At 43.3% G+C, this 16,600-nt stretch overlaps 1 protein-coding gene across 14 annotated transcripts in view; it reads left to right on the top strand.

Moving 5' to 3' along the window:
* Positions 1-1,711: 1,711 nt before the first annotated feature.
* Positions 1,712-16,600, top strand: part of nr5a2 (nuclear receptor subfamily 5, group A, member 2) — a 188,432-nt gene continuing 173,543 nt past the window's right edge. Inside the window, exons 1-4 of one of the 14 annotated variants that reach the window (XM_073063451.1) lie at positions 1,715-1,828; positions 6,161-6,289; positions 10,570-10,688; positions 11,407-11,548. In XM_073063451.1, the coding sequence (XP_072919552.1) occupies positions 1,765-1,828; positions 6,161-6,289; positions 10,570-10,688; positions 11,407-11,548 (454 nt within the window). In that variant the 5' untranslated portion in view covers positions 1,715-1,764. The other 13 variants (XM_073063438.1, XM_073063439.1, XM_073063444.1 and 10 more) reach the window with 13 other exon arrangements.

Here is a 16,600-nt window from a genome sequence, read left to right as displayed (position 1 = left end):
CCCTGGATATTGTCCACTCCACTGACTCAAAACAGACTGTAAGTGCTCCTCAGACTCCCTTGACTATACCTTCATGGTCCTCAGCACAGGTGCTGCAGACTCTAGTCTCTGCCTATACGCTGGGAGTAGAAGTACAGCCAGATGATTGACTTTCCAAACTGGGCATGAGATCGCACAGTCTGTTTTCTTGACAGTGATATAACAATGGTCACGTGTGTTGGCTCCTCTGGTTCCACAGGTGATACATTGGTGGTAGTTGTTCAGAGACTACTTCAAGCGTGTCTGGTTGAAATCTCCTGCAGTGACAGGGAAGGCATCAGGGTGTGCAGTTTCATGCCTGCTGATTATGGAGCTTAGCTCCTCCAATGGCTGCCTGACATTGGCTTGAGGGAGAATGTACACCACTCCTAGGATGATACCAGAAAACTCCCTCAATCAGTTGAGCAGGACTAAGACAGAACCACCAGATTTGTGCCCTGTTATGAGTTAATAATACAGTCCACCTCCTCCGCCTTTAAAAGACTAAGCTGTCCTGTATTTGCAGAGAATAGTGAAGCCATCGGGCAGCAGTGCTGCATCTGAAATCTGGGTGTGAGCCACATTTCCATAAAGTAGATCACACAGCAGTTGCTGATGTCGCTCTGGTGCAGCAATCTTGCTCTGAGGTTTTCAATTTTATCCAGAGACTTTACATTCACCAGCAGGATAGTTTGGAATGGAAGTCTAAGGCCTTTGTGTTTCAATCTAAATTGTAGACCGTTTTTTTCCTCACTTCCGTTTTTTCTGCACTCGTGACCTGAGTCTGCTGTCTGAGGTTTGTCGATTTTGAGTATCAATAGAGTTTTTAAATGTGAATGAAGGCCAGATCAATAGGTGTAATTTAAGGTAGAGACAGGATAAATATTTGAACGATTGAAGAATTGACAGTTATAAGGAACTGGCACAGAAGAGTTGAGACCAGCACAGATCAGTCATGATCATATGGAATGGTAAGGCAGTCTTGAGAGATGTGGTGAACTATTCTTGCTTTTATTTCTTTGTTTTGTTCTAGTTGGTTACCCTTGGTGCAATATTTCTGAGTCATTATGTTTTGAATGACTTGAAGCTAGATGAAAGTGAATGGGTGTGCACTCAAATTATCATTTTTTTTTTCAAATTTCATTGATTGCAAGATCATTGTTAAAGTGGATCGGCAGAATAGTTATTAAAATAATGAAACATCTAGGGCCTTCAGCTCCGACTTACAGTCAGTGGCGCAAAAAACACTGATACCCTGGCTGTGGTTGAGTCAGGTACTTAACCACTGAATGTGATCTTTTGACCCTCTCTCAGCACCTAAATCCCTTCTATTCAGACACAGACCTGAAACATCTCCCATTCCTGTTCTCGTGGTTAATCATTTCTCTGCCATTATCTGAACATGGCTCTTATCTCTTCTGCTTGTGAGTTTATAGCAGGGCCGCCTTATCAGCCTGCGCGCATCATGTGGCCAAGCCTCGTCGGTTTTCCCCTCTCTCTCTGACTGGAGCTCAGCTGGAATGGCGCGCATGGTTTACTACAGGTCATTGATCATGCAAGCCGTTCAGAGTCCGGCCAGGCACATGCGCCGCATCCTCCCAAAATCTTGAATGATATTTCAATTTCAGTCCTTGTGAAAGTTACAACTGTTGCATGTTCTCGTCCAAGGTCGCCAAAGTTTACAAGCCGACTCAGTTCCGGTTGATGTTACAGGTTGTACATTCAAGGGCAGATCAGTAGCCAATTATGTCCAGTGACCCTCCCTCCAGCATCACACAGGCGTCTATTAGTTCTAACCTAGCGATTGTTGGTAAGTGGTATTTACTGGTGGTTCAGCCTCTGACTGGGAAGGGTATACAGAACGGGCGACACCCGAGCATGGTACAGGTGGGTGGCACCCTGCACATCTCCGCTGTGTGCTGGGAAAACAGAAATCAGCGGGTCGTGAAAATGGGAATCTTATGGGAATCCTTTAACAACCTACGCGTGTGGGCCTCCTCAGACTGATAGTTACTCGGAAAGTTTACAAAGAAACCTGGCTAACAAATGGTAAATGCGTGCCTTTCTTTCACTGGCTTCTAGTTATTTAAACTCTCTGTGATATTGATACATTTAAATGCGTTGTCGCACCTTTGCAATTCCGCCTCGCTATTTGGAGCCCAGAATTCACTTCAGGGCTCTGCGTGCCTTTAGTTCTACGGAGAGAAGAGCGCTCGTCAAAATGCCTAGATCGATTAGATGATTTTCTTTGTATAGGGATTATAGAGGGGAGGAGGTCATAGATTACCCTAGTCCACTGGAAATGCAAGAGGTGCTTCAGGTGCCCTGAATAATATATCAATGATCTTAATGCGTCCATTGATGAGGGGAATGGTTGTAAAACGCGTTGTTTCGGGCACAGTGCAAGCGCGACCATCTGTGCGCAAAACGATTTGGATCTTCATCGCCGAGCTGAGACCGTGGGATCGCGCTTCCGGTCAACGATCGGACACCTGGACCCAGTTCTGAAGTTAAGGTTTTGCGAGTGGACAGCGAGCTGTGTCACTTGCTGCACCGCCACCGTCATCGTGGTCCCGGAGAAGTGAATGGCCGTGTGTTAACATGGGGCACTCACGGCTTTACGTGTCCAGGAACGCGCGGGCAGCGCCAGAAAGTTCACCCCGGCTACACTAAGCACCCAAATGCAGTTTCTCGGCTTTAACGGATTTTATATACATTCAAAGTGTCCGAAAATAGCAGGAAAATATGGAACTATCGACATTGCATTGCAGTCTGCACTTCAGAATTCAGAATCAACTTCAAATACTCCCTCATAAAATCGTGTCCCCGAATGGTACCATTTGTGTGTGTGCGCTAGTGAAGAAAGACACGTAGAGGCAGACAACATGTTTTTAGTTAAGATTTAACGTATAATGTTTATTTTATTCTGCTAGAAAGTGAACCTATTTTTTACGTTTGTGTGCCGCCGAGAGGCTCCGCACGGCCGTGAGGGCAGTGGCGGGGGAGAGAGGAGAGATATTCTCCTGCCACACTGCTGACGGCGGATCTGAAATTGTCGCGACCTCTTCCCCTTTCAAAATGCAAAAGCGCCTAGGAGCAGAGATGGGAGATGCGTTTGGAATTTGTGTAGTTGTGAGGGAAGTAAATACTAAACAATTTAGTAGAAAATCAAGGTAAAGGACATATAAAATAAATGTAATTCGAGATGGGCGTTTAGGCGCTTGCAGCTCCATGAATAATTGATATCATGGCATTATTATAATAGTTACTTAGCAAGGTAGATCCGTACAATATGCAACTGTCCATCATGAAAGTGTCGATGGTTTTATTAGTAGGTGTACAGATCGACTGACAGATAAGCTGATAGAAACTTGATCGGCATATGCTGATAAATGGTTGATGTGGAAATTCCATCGCTGGCCACAGTCGTAATGACGTGAACGTGCCCGGCAAAATATTTAAATACGCAAAATATAGCATCTTGATCAAGTTAGACCGCGCTTTCTTTAAATAACTGTTATCAGCTAATTGTTACTCGGTGAATTGGCAATACATCTTTATTATTTAGATTTTTATCAAGTTGAGAAAAAAGTGCTGATAAGCAAATGAAACTATTACCTGTGTAAGCCTAGCTGAAAAAGAGAACAATAATTAAATAGTGTCCTGTGTTTTAGTCTTGCTTCTGTCGGCTTTGTTAGCAGATTCCCGACAGCTGACTGTAATGCACAGGCCTCAGAGAAAGAGAGAGAGAGACTTCCAAGTATGTGAGCTGCCAGAGCCGAGAAAAGAACACCCGGCAATATTAATGACCATTTCTTTTCAAAGGGACAGTGCGACTTAATTTGGGCCACGTCGCCCTGGCTACTGTTACATCTGCTAGTGAGCAGCTCATTATTTGGTTGGGCGTACGTGGAGTTGGTTGAACTCACGTGAAGTGACAAAAATCGCTCGCAGTCGTTTAATGGTTAAAACTGTGAACTAATACCACAGCCAGGTGCAAAATCCTAGAACTGAGAAAGTGGGAGCTGTTCATTGCTAGTTTTTTTCAGTACAAATTCTGTAATTAATGGGCAAAAGAAACGTGAATTTATATGGAGCCTTTCACAAACTCAGGGCGCCCCAAAACTGCTCTACAGACACATTAGAATGGTGAACGAGAGTTACTCATTTGTACGCTTCATAAACAACAATGCGATAACGACCCATTTTTAGTACTATTGATTAATAGATAAGTATCAACCAGGACTCTGGGGCTATCTCCCAGGATCGTATTCGAACATGCGTGTTGAGGAGATCTTAGTCTACTACAGAAAGGACTTCGTTTAACGATTCACCCGAAACATCCGACGTAGCAGGTACTGGACTGTTGTTGGAAATCTAGATTTTCGTGTTCACACCCTCCGAACTCAAGCAAAAGAGCTGCGAGTGAGCCGCGGCTGACACCTCGGCTCATAACAGGTGAAACAACCACATCTTCTATGGTTATTTCTGCTTGTCACAACTCCAATCCACCTCCCACCCAGTAAAACGCCACTGTAAGAATAGGAGGTCTTTGGCCTACAAAGTTAGTCAGCGGATATGTAATTTTCGATGACGTTCAATAACTTAAACAGAGAATATTCTGCAAGTATCAAAGTTGTAACATCGAATGCACTGCGCGGAAAATCCGTCTCCAAATTAAACTAAGTAGTTTATACGAGCAGAGTGGCGGATCGTTAAGACCTGACGCAGTGCTGGGTGATGCTATCCGAGTCACCTGAAGCTTTTTCGCATTTCATTAGCTTCCTTCAACATCCACTGTAAAATGTTCTTTAGATTCCCTCTAAGTATACACACTAAGTTGACGGGAACTGTAGATGTCAAGTTTGTATTCATGTGCGGAATTGTATTTCGGATGTCAATTCACACTAGTAACACCATATGTCTAAATACTGTAAAAGATTCTTCAAAATATTCTATAGTTTACCAAACTTGTATACGGGATAACATTCCAATAAGCATTACATATTTGTGCTGTTGAAGCATAATAAATGGAGTGTTAAATTCCCGTTGCTTCGTGGAAGACGTTGAGATCTGTAGAAGGAGTTGCGAAGAAAACGGAGTGCAATATCTCTATTTTGAATAATTGGCGACCTGATGCTTTGGAAACAGTTGATGTAAGTCTCTGAAGTAAAACTAAAAAAAAACGACAGCTTTGAGCTTGTTGAATGTGTCAGTTCACACCTGTGCGGAGGTACCTGCTGAGCCTGCGTTATCTCTAATGATGCTGCACCACTTCGGATTCAGGTTGTTGTCTGCTCGAGTCCACATAGTCGGAACGAATTTCTCAAATGCGCACCTGTCTATCGAGTGACTGAACAGCCTGTATCTCACCTGATGCACAGCCCATTTCAGCACAGAACTCGCCGATGTTTGTATTTAATTTTTCATTGAATGAAGTTAGGATGATGCAGGAATATTAAACAACGTTGTGAAACTTATCATATTCTATAACATGCAAAGGGATTTATTAATGAATTAATAAAACTGCAGATACTGAATAAAAAACAGAAAATACCGCAAACAGCAAGTCAGACCGCAGCGTTATGATTTCACCAGAATTAGTTTTTATTTGGATTTACCATTAGATTGTGTTAATGTCACAAATCACAGATACAGGGAGAGGTAGCAAGGATATTTTTGTGATTTGATTTTTTAATTCCTTGTTCCTGGAGGATTGTTGATATTATGGAAGTGCAGGGGTGGGGCGGTGGTGCTGAGTAGAGGCGGTGCCCTTGGTGGTAAGTGTTTCTCCATTGGTTCACTGAACCTGATGCTGGGTCCGGCTGAAGTGCCTATTGGTCAGTGGGCTCCGAGTGGCGTGTAATCAAGGCCGGGAAAGCGCGGGTGAGGAGGAAGCGAAAGATTCCAACTTCATACAACCTCTCAATGTATTAGAAACACGCAAGGCAGAATTGGCCTCTGTCAGTCTGATCTGGGGGGGAGGGGAGGGATACGATGCCTTCCGATTTTTCTGCAATACACGTTAACCAGTGCAAACACACACACTGACACACCGCTCGGTTAGTTGCGTTCGATCTCATCTGCAAGTCAAGTCAAGCCAGCCTCTCGTTTCTATCGCGCTGTGTCTTTCCCCGTTCAGGTCTTCGGGTACTGGACGCAGCGTCGCCCCACAGCCAGCCGGGGAATAGTGTCATGCTGCCCAAAGCCGAGGCAGAATTCATTGGCATTGCACGATCGCATGGGGAACGGATGCCCGAAACAATGCACGGTAAGGGAGCTGCGATTTCTACCGAACTGCTTGGTCAGTTGATCGATTGATCAAACCGGTAAATCTGAAGACACCGAGGTGGGGAGGTGGGGTCTGGGGGCGTGCAACTGATATTGTAACTAAAGCACTTTGAGAGGAATATCAAGGCCGGTCACTCAAGATGTGTCCAACAATTGAAGTGTTACTAGTGAGGTCCTTAATTATTGAAAGCTGTGTACTTAATGAGCTGGGGAAGTACCTGTTCCTGTGAAAGGTGCGCAAGAAAAAAAGCACAGCAGTAAGACCCTTCATTGGAGTGAAATTAGACACAGGCGCACCAAAGTTGTTGACAGAAAGCGAATGCACACTCGAGGTGCGTGAACCCGCGGCACCCTTACTAGCAGGTTTGCAGATTATTTTCTTCTCTGCGTTAAACTGGTTTGTAATAAACTAGATCTCTGATGGGGGGAAAGAGCCGGGCTCATTTCAGTGAAGATCCCGAACGTTTGTAAAATCGAGGTGCCGCCGTTTTCGGCGCTGTAATCCCATAGTCAGCTGAGAGTGTTGAGCGGCGGCATACTTGAAACTTGGACAGTTGTTGGATAGTTCTGACGGCCAAGAAAAAAAAATACACTCAGATCTCACTGAGCGGAAGGCCATGTAACTCTGAGTGGCTGCAGAGAGGTTCAAGCGTCATTTTATTCAAAAAGAGACAGGGTCCATTTCAAATAAACCGCAAAGATAATCATTCCATGCACTCAGAGCTGAGAAATTGATTTCTACTCGTGGTTTTGACGTTTAAATGAACCTACGAAAGCCTAAGCCAATAGCATGTGGACTTGCAAACCAGGACACGTGCCCTCGTAAACTATTTCTTCTCGTGTTTCTGGAACCAAAAAAAAAGATTCAGGATTCGATTTTAATTTTTCGTCGATGTGCTTTAACGTGAAGATGAGCGTGTTGCACTTTTTGGCGACTTTCGTAATAATTGTTCAATGGAAGTGACAAGTTAAGGCGCGCTATCTTGTCCTGCTCTCAGATCTGAACTACCCGTGCTTAATCTTTTGGCTTGTTGAATCGCTGGATGCAACCCCGTGCACGTTTGCCCTCAATTCTCCCTGCGTGTAGGCACAATGAGAGGAAACGATGGTCCAACTCGCGGAAGGACTGTCTGCTTGGTGAGGTGAGCGGGGCACTTGCAAAGCCTGCGTTGTGAGCTTCTCCGTTTCAGTGTATCATGCAGCTTCAATGAGTGTCCGTTCACCCGTTTAACAGTGGTGACAAGACGAGGGACCTAAGGGTTTCCTGCTTGCAGCCATTAGTGTTCAACTGCAACGTGTTTAACTTTCCTTATCCTAAAGTTTGCTTTTCTTAACACTGCTGATCTGTTGTAACACTGGCTTCGAATCAGCAACGGAACTCTGTCGTCAACGTTCAATTTAAGGAAATCTACACTTTTCCTCCTTTGGTCATGCTTCCGATTCATCTGCTTGGAAGTGTGACTTCCAGTATGGTGTGCGCTTCGGCCTCATCACAGTGACCGGCAAACGGTGAGGGTCTTTCCTTCCGTCTGCCCGGAATGCTGGGTTTCAGTTCGATTCCTTGGAATGCAGGAAGGAAACGAGCTGAATTCCATTGAACCGTGAATCTAGAAGCGTCAGGTGTCTGCTCTTTGCGAGGTGCCTGCATTTCTAAACTCGCCAGATGGCCATCCCGATTTTAACCATTGCCAAGTCTTTGCAAAGCACCTGTTTGGGTGGGAGGCACGTGCTCGTGTATGTTATTCCAACCACTTTAATTCAGAATATTACAATAGGCTTATAAATAACAGAGCCCGAAATAGATCAGCTCACATAGTCCTGGAAATAGCGTTGTAACAACAGGGAGTTTATCGGCTCGTAAAATGACGCGCCACTGCACTAAAGTTCATCCGAGACGGTCCCTTGAACTTAAAAACATAAATGAATGGAAAAATAAAGCAGTCGGGCGGATTATAATCGGGTGGCCACCTATTTCAGTCTGGTTCCCAAGTTGAATTTCTACATCCTACCCCAGAGGACTATAGTTACGGGAGACTAAAGTGACTTGGTTAACACTTGCACTGATGTTATGGTTTAAGTGCCCAGTGCAGGCACATTAGAGTTGCCCTGTAATGAGACACACAATCCGTGGAATTTTCATATTTAGGAGTCCGCCGGCAGTTTTTTTTTCGTGTTACTTCCAGAAAATGCGCAGTATTAACATTTTACTTCTCAAGAGAGAGAGAGAGAAAAAAAACAAGTTTTAAAAGAATGTGAACTTTTACACCGTCAACACTGCCCGGGGCAGAAGGAAAGGATTAGACCGTTTACCATCGAATGCTTCGGTAATTGCAGAGATGATCGAAATATTTTCTTCTGTATTAACATTTCGCACCTCGCACCCTGGATGGATGCTTCATGCGCGCCCATTTTTCCAGCCATGTTTAGGGAAAATATTATACAAATGCTGTCATGCTTAGGGAAATGTTATCCTCTCACCCAGCACCCAGTTTTCCATCAATGACAATATTAAACATCAAGCCCTCGTTCATTCCGCGGATTTGCGCTGGTTGACGGGGCGTGTGATTAAAACAGAACTCAACCAAGGTTTAAATATATCTTTATAGAAATGCTATACGGCGGATCCCAGACAATTAGCTTCATAATCCAGCCAATATGTTTTTACCGTCTGACTTACTTACTCACTGAAATGTCGCATTTAAATTGTTTCACATCAGTATTTTGCGATGATAAATGTTAAATTTCACGTGAACAGAATTCCATTTGGAATCCAGCGAGGCGTCCCTGTTGTACTTGTCAATTATCCTGTGCCCCGATCTGAACCAAATCGCAGACAATCCATGGCAATTGCTGACCTGCAATTAAACTCAGATGACAAATATCTGAGGACAAATATTTACCCCGCCAGAAAGACTCTCGGGGGGCAATTCTTGCGGTAGTTTTGTGGCCTGTGCGACTCTGCTTCGATTTTGGTCGCTTATTTATTCAGAGGGGCTGAAAAGGTAAGGTTCAGGCAGCTTATAATGAAGGATCTTAAAGATGAGGCTTAAAGGTGAGATTCTGACAGCTTTTAATTGAAAGGTGAAGTCTGGATGGCCTAAATAAATTGTGCCCCCAAACAGAGCTCAAGTCACTAAATATTCTGTAATCCGATAGGAGCGAGGTTGCTAAAAGAAAATCCTCCCAGTAAACATGGATTTAGCCGTTTGGAGCTTTTGGCAAGACTGGGTGCAGTATCCGTAAGGATTCCATATCAGCAGGGATGAAGTTGAGGGCGCTTAAGTCGTGTGCGCGGCAGGGATTTCCCGAGAGCAGGGGTACCGCGTCAAGGTGTGCCAGTATCAATGCGTTGCGCCCAATCGATGCTTTTTGCTCTGCAATAGAAGTGTGGCCCATCGTTTTTAATTGGACAAAGTGAAATGGTGTATTCTGTAACTATGCGGTACCATCCCGAGTCTGTGTTCCCCATATGGATGGCAATGTTAACGCAAAATATCCCCACCCCACCTACCCCAGCCCAATCCCCGTTTCCTGAAATCCACGTCCCGTGTATCCAGTGAATTCTACAATAACACCCCTCCGGACACACAAAATAATCTCATTGAGCAGCTGCCTGAATATCTTCTATTATCTCATCCCCATAAAGTTTTCATTCAAAAGTTATTTACATTTTATTGCAGTCACCTATCCGCTGACGCCAAGCACCTAAGTCAGTCTGAGGGCAGAGAACCACCCTACTTGCCCGAATTTCAGTTCTTGAAAGTGGCCCGAAATTGACGAGCTTAGTGTTGAGGAAAAAAAGGATACAACATTTTTAGCAGACAGTTTCACAAGGTGCGTGACTGTTACCTGCACGTTTTGTTTTCCTGCGCCGGCTTTCTATAAATAAAATTGAAAAGATTCCAGCTCCTGTAATGCGGTGGTCATTAGCTGTGCTTATTATGGTTGCCACAGTCTGTCAGCGAACCCTCTCTTGTGTAATCACCCCCACCCCCTCCACACCTTTCTCTGATGTGTCCTTCAAGGAATAAATTGCTTGTGTGTACACTCCCGCCTAACGCACGCCCGCGCATTCTCCGCCCGCGCTCACTGCCAACCATTCCCGATCGATCGCCTGTGAATTTAGCGGAACTGATTTATACCCCGGTGGGGTGTAATTAAAACTACCCCCTCCTTCCCCACCCCACCACCACCCGCCCACTAACTCGCAGACGCACCAAGTAGCATCTGAAGGAGTGCCGTTTTATTTTGTTTCCGCAGCCACCCAGTTTAAGATGATGGAGTATGCCTACGATGAAGATCTGGACGAGCTGTGCCCGGTCTGTGGTGACAAGGTCTCCGGATATCACTACGGGCTCCTCACCTGCGAAAGCTGCAAGGTTAGTAGCCTCGCTCTTTCTCCGGCCATGTGTTTTGGGTTCGCCTTCCGCGATCCAAGTAGGGCATTAGTCCTTGGCGGCGTGTGTTTAACTCTTCCTCCCATGATTTAATCAAATTTAACTCACTTTCAGTCAAAGCTGCTCTAGCTTGCACAGACGAGAAAGTTGAATCTATTTCATTGCAGCTTCCTCCCGGCCGATTAAGTGACCTTGGGGTGGGAGTAATCTTGTTAACACCAGTTCACACTCTTCGCTGAAGATACAGCCAGTTCTAGTCTGGTGGAAGTGCGAAATCTGTGCAGGTTTAAAGAGGTGAAGTGAATGAAACGATTCTTGGTGTCCGCGACGTGATATTTACAGGGACAAACTTCCAGCCCGTTGCCAGAATATTGCTGGAGTATCGAACAGCTCTGCTGTGATGTTCTATTAAAATACTGGACTGCATCTGTTGCTGACCTTGTGCGCATTTAAATCCCGACAAACGCCAGCCCATCGCTGTGCTCTGCCCAGCAGAGCGTTCGTATCGCTCGCTAGAGATGCCATTTGCTTTCTAAATCAGGCAATCGCCCCTAAATAAAACTCTTTAAGTGACGAGGTGCCCCCCCACCTCGGTATCATAGTGGGAGAAGCGGCCGCGCTTTTAATGTGTGCTCTACAAGGGAAGGATGAAACTCGCGGCAATGTGACTACCCCCCTCTCCCCTCTCGTTTCTTTTAAGGGTTTCTTCAAACGCACAGTTCAAAATAACAAAAGGTACACGTGTATAGAAAACCAGACCTGTCCGATCGACAAAACCCAGAGGAAGAGATGTCCCTATTGCCGCTTTCAGAAATGCCTCAATGTCGGGATGAAGTTAGAAGGTAAGGCCCATCAGAACTAACTTGGGGCTCGTCGGTCGGAGTTTTTAACCTGCATTTAAAGTGATGCCGCCTGGGTATATTGAACATGAAGAAATCAAAGCGGGGCAGCCTTTTATTTTGTTTTCCTCTAACACAGTAAATATGCGTTGGTAGTGTAAACTCAACTCTTTCCCCTCCCCCTTACTGCAGACCCGCTCGATTACATTTACAGACTCCAGCCCGGAGTGAAGTTTTGTTTAAGCAGATCTGAAGCACGCAGAAGGGAGTCTCTCAGAAATACAAACGCGCGGTGTTTGCTTACTTGTGCCAAATTTGAAACTGACACAGAGGACTCCTGCACAAAAAGCGGATTCTGTGGATGTAAATTCAATAGAGGAAAGAACGGACTGCGGCTCCTTTCATTGAAACGAATAGAAGGGAAGTTCGAGGTCCATAGTACTTCACCCAAAGTGTCGGTTGGGGTTACTGACATTAAAACAATTCAGAAGTAGCTAACCCTTTCTCTTTCACGTCAAATTAGCCGTTTAGTTTTTTTCTTTTTAAAAAAAGAACAATAACTATAATTGATTCAAATTTCGTGGTTTCCGCAAATTAGTGATAGAAATGGTGGCATGTTAAGTGTTGCCATCTACTTCGTAAAATTTTAACGTGTTGTTAAAGGTTATTAGTTGAAAGCAATTGCTGTAAAAGATGTTCCTTTTATAACTGTTGTTCAGAAGTTCTCAGAGCCATACTTGAGCCCACCATACAATATTTTTGCATCCTTTATAAACGACAGAATCTGGTTAAAGCTAATCGCAACCTCAGAGCCCCGCTGACTGCGAACCGCGCCGCTTCTGAATTGCGGCTCGCTGACTGTTATAGATTAGCCGGCCGTGTTAGCGATCAAATTCCAAGTGTTCGACTACTGCACCGTTTCACCTCAAGCAGTACCAGAACGAAAACAGGCGAAGATGTACAGCACGTAGGCGGCGACGGCAATTGGTAGCACTCTTTCGGTGGTTCTGGGTTCAAGTCCAATTTCAAAGATTTGATTCCTGAAACCCACGCCAGCTCAGTGCTCAAGAGTTACTGTCGAGGTGTAAAATGAAGGCTCCGACCGCTCCAGCCGCTGAAGATAAAACATTACGGCTGTATTTGAGAGATGAGCGAGGTGGGGTGGGGAAGTTATGCCCGGACTAACTGATGTTTATCGCCCCCCCCCCCCCCCAGTCTGGTCATTGCCATGTTGTTTTGCGTGGGAGCTTTCCTTGCAAAGTTTCTTACAAAGTGATAACTTCAGAAAGTTTCTGACTGGTTTTAACCTGCCTTGGGAGAGTGAACCGCGCTGCATCCATGCAACGATAAAATGCTGGAAATACCGATCAGATCGGACAGCGTCTCTGGAGCCAGTGCTCACCTATCAAGGCAGTAACTTCACATGATTTCTGCCTCTCTCTCCACAGAAGCTGCCTGACAGTTTCTCTTCCAAAACTTGACACTGTCATCATCCAATGATATCCCTCTGGGCATTCCACTAGGTGAGGGGCATCTGGCACCTGGCTGATCTGTTCAATCTGTTAGCTCTATGAGTACTGAAGACCTTTTTGAAGAATCTAAAAGCCTCTCTAGTACCCAAAGAGTGTCCAAAGACACCTCAAAATTGAAAGATAATTGATTTTGACAGTTATTTCTGAATAATGGATACAGAAATTATAGCAATTCTATAAAAATATTAATTGCCAGACGGAATCAGACCATGGTTCTAATATATCTAAAATGAAGCTACAATAAATCCTTCTCTTGTCAGCTCCATCAAATAAATTTTGAGAACTGATTTCAAAATCATCCTAAAGTATCCCTTCCTTCATCCCTGTCACTCCATCCCATCTTTTAGTGTCTTGCCACATCAATCCTGCAGGGCATGGTAATGAAATGGTTAAATTATTGGGTAAGCAGTTAGAGTTCTGGACCATTGATCCTTCAATATGACTTTGAATCCCTCCACAGCAGTTGAGGAATTTAACTTCAAGTAAATATGGAATTTTAAACAAAAATAACCTTGCCAGTAATAATCAGTAATAACCTTGTCATAAAAGTCATGTTTTGTGAATATTGCTCAGGGAATTAAGTCCATTATTTTTTACCAAGAAAGGGACGTGAACCCAGTTTCACCAATGTGGTTGATTCTTATTTTTTTTCATCGACCTACAGCACGAAATTGGCCCTTCTGGCCCTTTGAGCTGTACTGCCCAGCACACCCCGATTTTAATCCTCACCTAATCATGGGACAATTTACAATAACCAATTAACCTACCAACTGGTACATCTTTAGACTGTAGGAGGAAACCCAATCACCAGGGGAAACTCGTGTGCTCATGGAGAACTTATAGACTCCTTACAGGCAATGGTGGGAATTGAACCCCAGCAGCCTGTACTGTAAAGCATTTTGCTAACCACTTCAATGCTACTGCGCTATCCATTTGTATCAAGGAGAATTAGAGGTAAACAATAAATATCAACGTTACCTGTGACTCTACATTTAGTGAAATATTTTGAAAATAGCAATATCAATCTAGCATTTTTCCCTATTCCAGATCTCACTACACCCTACCCCACTTCCTTCTGCCTCATTTTAGTATCAAAGTTCAAAGTGAAGTTATTATCAAAGTACATACATGTCACCATACCAACCTGTGATTCTTTTTTGTTGTGAGCATGCTCAGTAAATCCAGGAAACATAATAGAATCAACGAAAGACCACACCCCACAGGACAGATAACCAACCAGTGTGCAAAAAACAACAAACTGTGCAATACAGAAAAAAAATAGTGATAATAAATAAAAGAACAATAAATATCAAGAACATGAGTTGAAGGTTCTTTGAAGGTGAGTCCATAGGTTGTGGGAACAGTTCAGTGATGAGACGAGTGAAGTTAATCCCTCTGGTTCAAGAACCTAATGGTGAGGGGTAATAACTGTTTTGGAACCTGGTGGTGTGGGTCCTGAGGCTCCTGTACCTTCTTCCTGATGGCAGCAGAGAGAAGAGAGTGTGTCCTGGATGGTGGGGGTCCCCAATAATGGATGCTGCTTTTCTATGACAAAGGTCCTTGTAGATGTGCTCAGTGGTGGGGAGGGCTTTACCTGTGATGGACTGGGCCATATCTACAACTTTTTGTAGGATTTTCCATTAAAGAGCATCGATATTTCCAGACCAGACCATGATGAACCAGTCAATGTAATTTTCACCATGTATCTATGGAAGTTTGTCAGAAGTTTTAGATGTCACACCAATTCTTTGTAAACTTCTAAGGAAGTAGAGGCACTGCTGTGCCTTCTTTGTAATTGCACTTACATGCTGGGCCCAGGTCAGATCCTCTGAAATGATTACACCAAGGAATTTAAAGTTGCTGATCCTCTCCACATCTGATCCTCCAATGAGCACTGGTTCATGGATCTCCAGTTTCCTCCTTCTAAAGTCAATAATCAGCCCTGAAGGGTGGTACCCTTCAGCCAGATTTTCCCTCCTATATGCCGACTTGTCACCACCTCTGATTCAGCCAACACTAGTAGCGTCATCAGCAAACGTCAATACTATCTAATAAAGTTCCATTCCATTGTATATTATGTAGTAGGAGTCAGGATTTTTCAAGTCTTTATGTACATTTTGCTGGCCACTAGCTCTACTGGAAAATACAGTTTTGTTGCCCCCGAAGTCTCTTGTTTTGCTCAAATGTAAAAAATAAAATGTTTTTACAGTTATATTTAAGTATCGTTACTAGGAAATGTGAACAATTTTCAAGGCAGGGTATATTTTTTTAATTTATCTTTATAAATTACTTTAATTTTACCAAATTTCCTCATCTTTCTGGGCTACCTCTCTGCATTATGTTTTTCTTGATTCTCATTTCACATTCCTCTACACTTAATTTACATAATTCTATACCAATGCACATTAACCTATATTCTTCAGTTCATTCCCTATTTATATGTAGCATTTGGTATCAATATGTCAACACACAACCTCACTTCGTATGACCCTTATAGACTTAAGGAATTAGGAATAATACATAGAATGATATCTGAAATCACTTATAAATATTTGCTAATCAATGTGAGCTCTCACTTGTGCTTCAACCTACTATAAAGTTAACAGTAATTTTCTGACTCCAGTGTAAAGCATTTTCCATGTTGTTTGATTATTTAATCTCATGTACAAATCGCTCAAAGATATTCAGAATAATTCTGTCAATGTATAATTAATTGACTCCAACAAAAACAAACAATTTGAAGGAATATTTTGAGAAATTTCTGCTCTTTAATCTTTTATTACTTGAATTATGTAAGGCTTAAATTTCTTGGGTGATCTGCTCTGTTACATTAATATATGGTCAGGATTTCAAGATAATCCTTGAATTAGCTCCAAATGAGCACTTTCATATCAAAAATGCATACTACCCCAACTGCAATATGTTTTTATTTAAATTTCTGAAAAAAATGGTATCTCAAAACAATTCTTTATATGGTACCTAGCAAATGTAGAATTAATCAGTCCTGTGGTCAGTCTGAGAAAAAATAACTTCTCTTTTTAATAATTGTAGGAACATTTCACATTTAGATTTGACCACTGAAACATCCTGAGCAAATATGATGCAGAGTTGATTTTCTTTTTGTAAGAGTATGTACTATATGTATTGGTGGTTAATAATGAATGAGTGAACTATTACTGGGACACAAATGGAAACACTTGACTAGATTTCATGAAGCCAGGAATGTTTTCCCAGAGGAACTCACAATTAGTTACCGATCTGCATTCTACCCTGTAGATTCAGATCTCCCAACCATCAAAAGTTCTTAAAATGGATATGCAAAGCCTAGAATAAATTTTTAATGTGGTACTAATTCCTAAGATGAACCAAAAACCTGATTGCAATCTCAGGTGTACGTCTCAGTGGTCTCAATAGGTCACGTAGCTGTCAAATGTTCCGGTTTTGCCCTGGTCACCAACAGCCTCAGTGAGAACATCGCAATGGCAGTGAGACCTGCTCATTGCCGACAGACACTCCTGTGACA

The sequence above is a fragment of the Hemitrygon akajei genome, chromosome 12 (genome assembly GCF_048418815.1).
Source record: "Hemitrygon akajei chromosome 12, sHemAka1.3, whole genome shotgun sequence".
Taxonomy (NCBI): domain Eukaryota; kingdom Metazoa; phylum Chordata; class Chondrichthyes; order Myliobatiformes; family Dasyatidae; genus Hemitrygon; species Hemitrygon akajei.
Note: the sequence above shows the minus strand (reverse complement) of the source record. Positions and strands in the feature narration are given on the sequence as shown.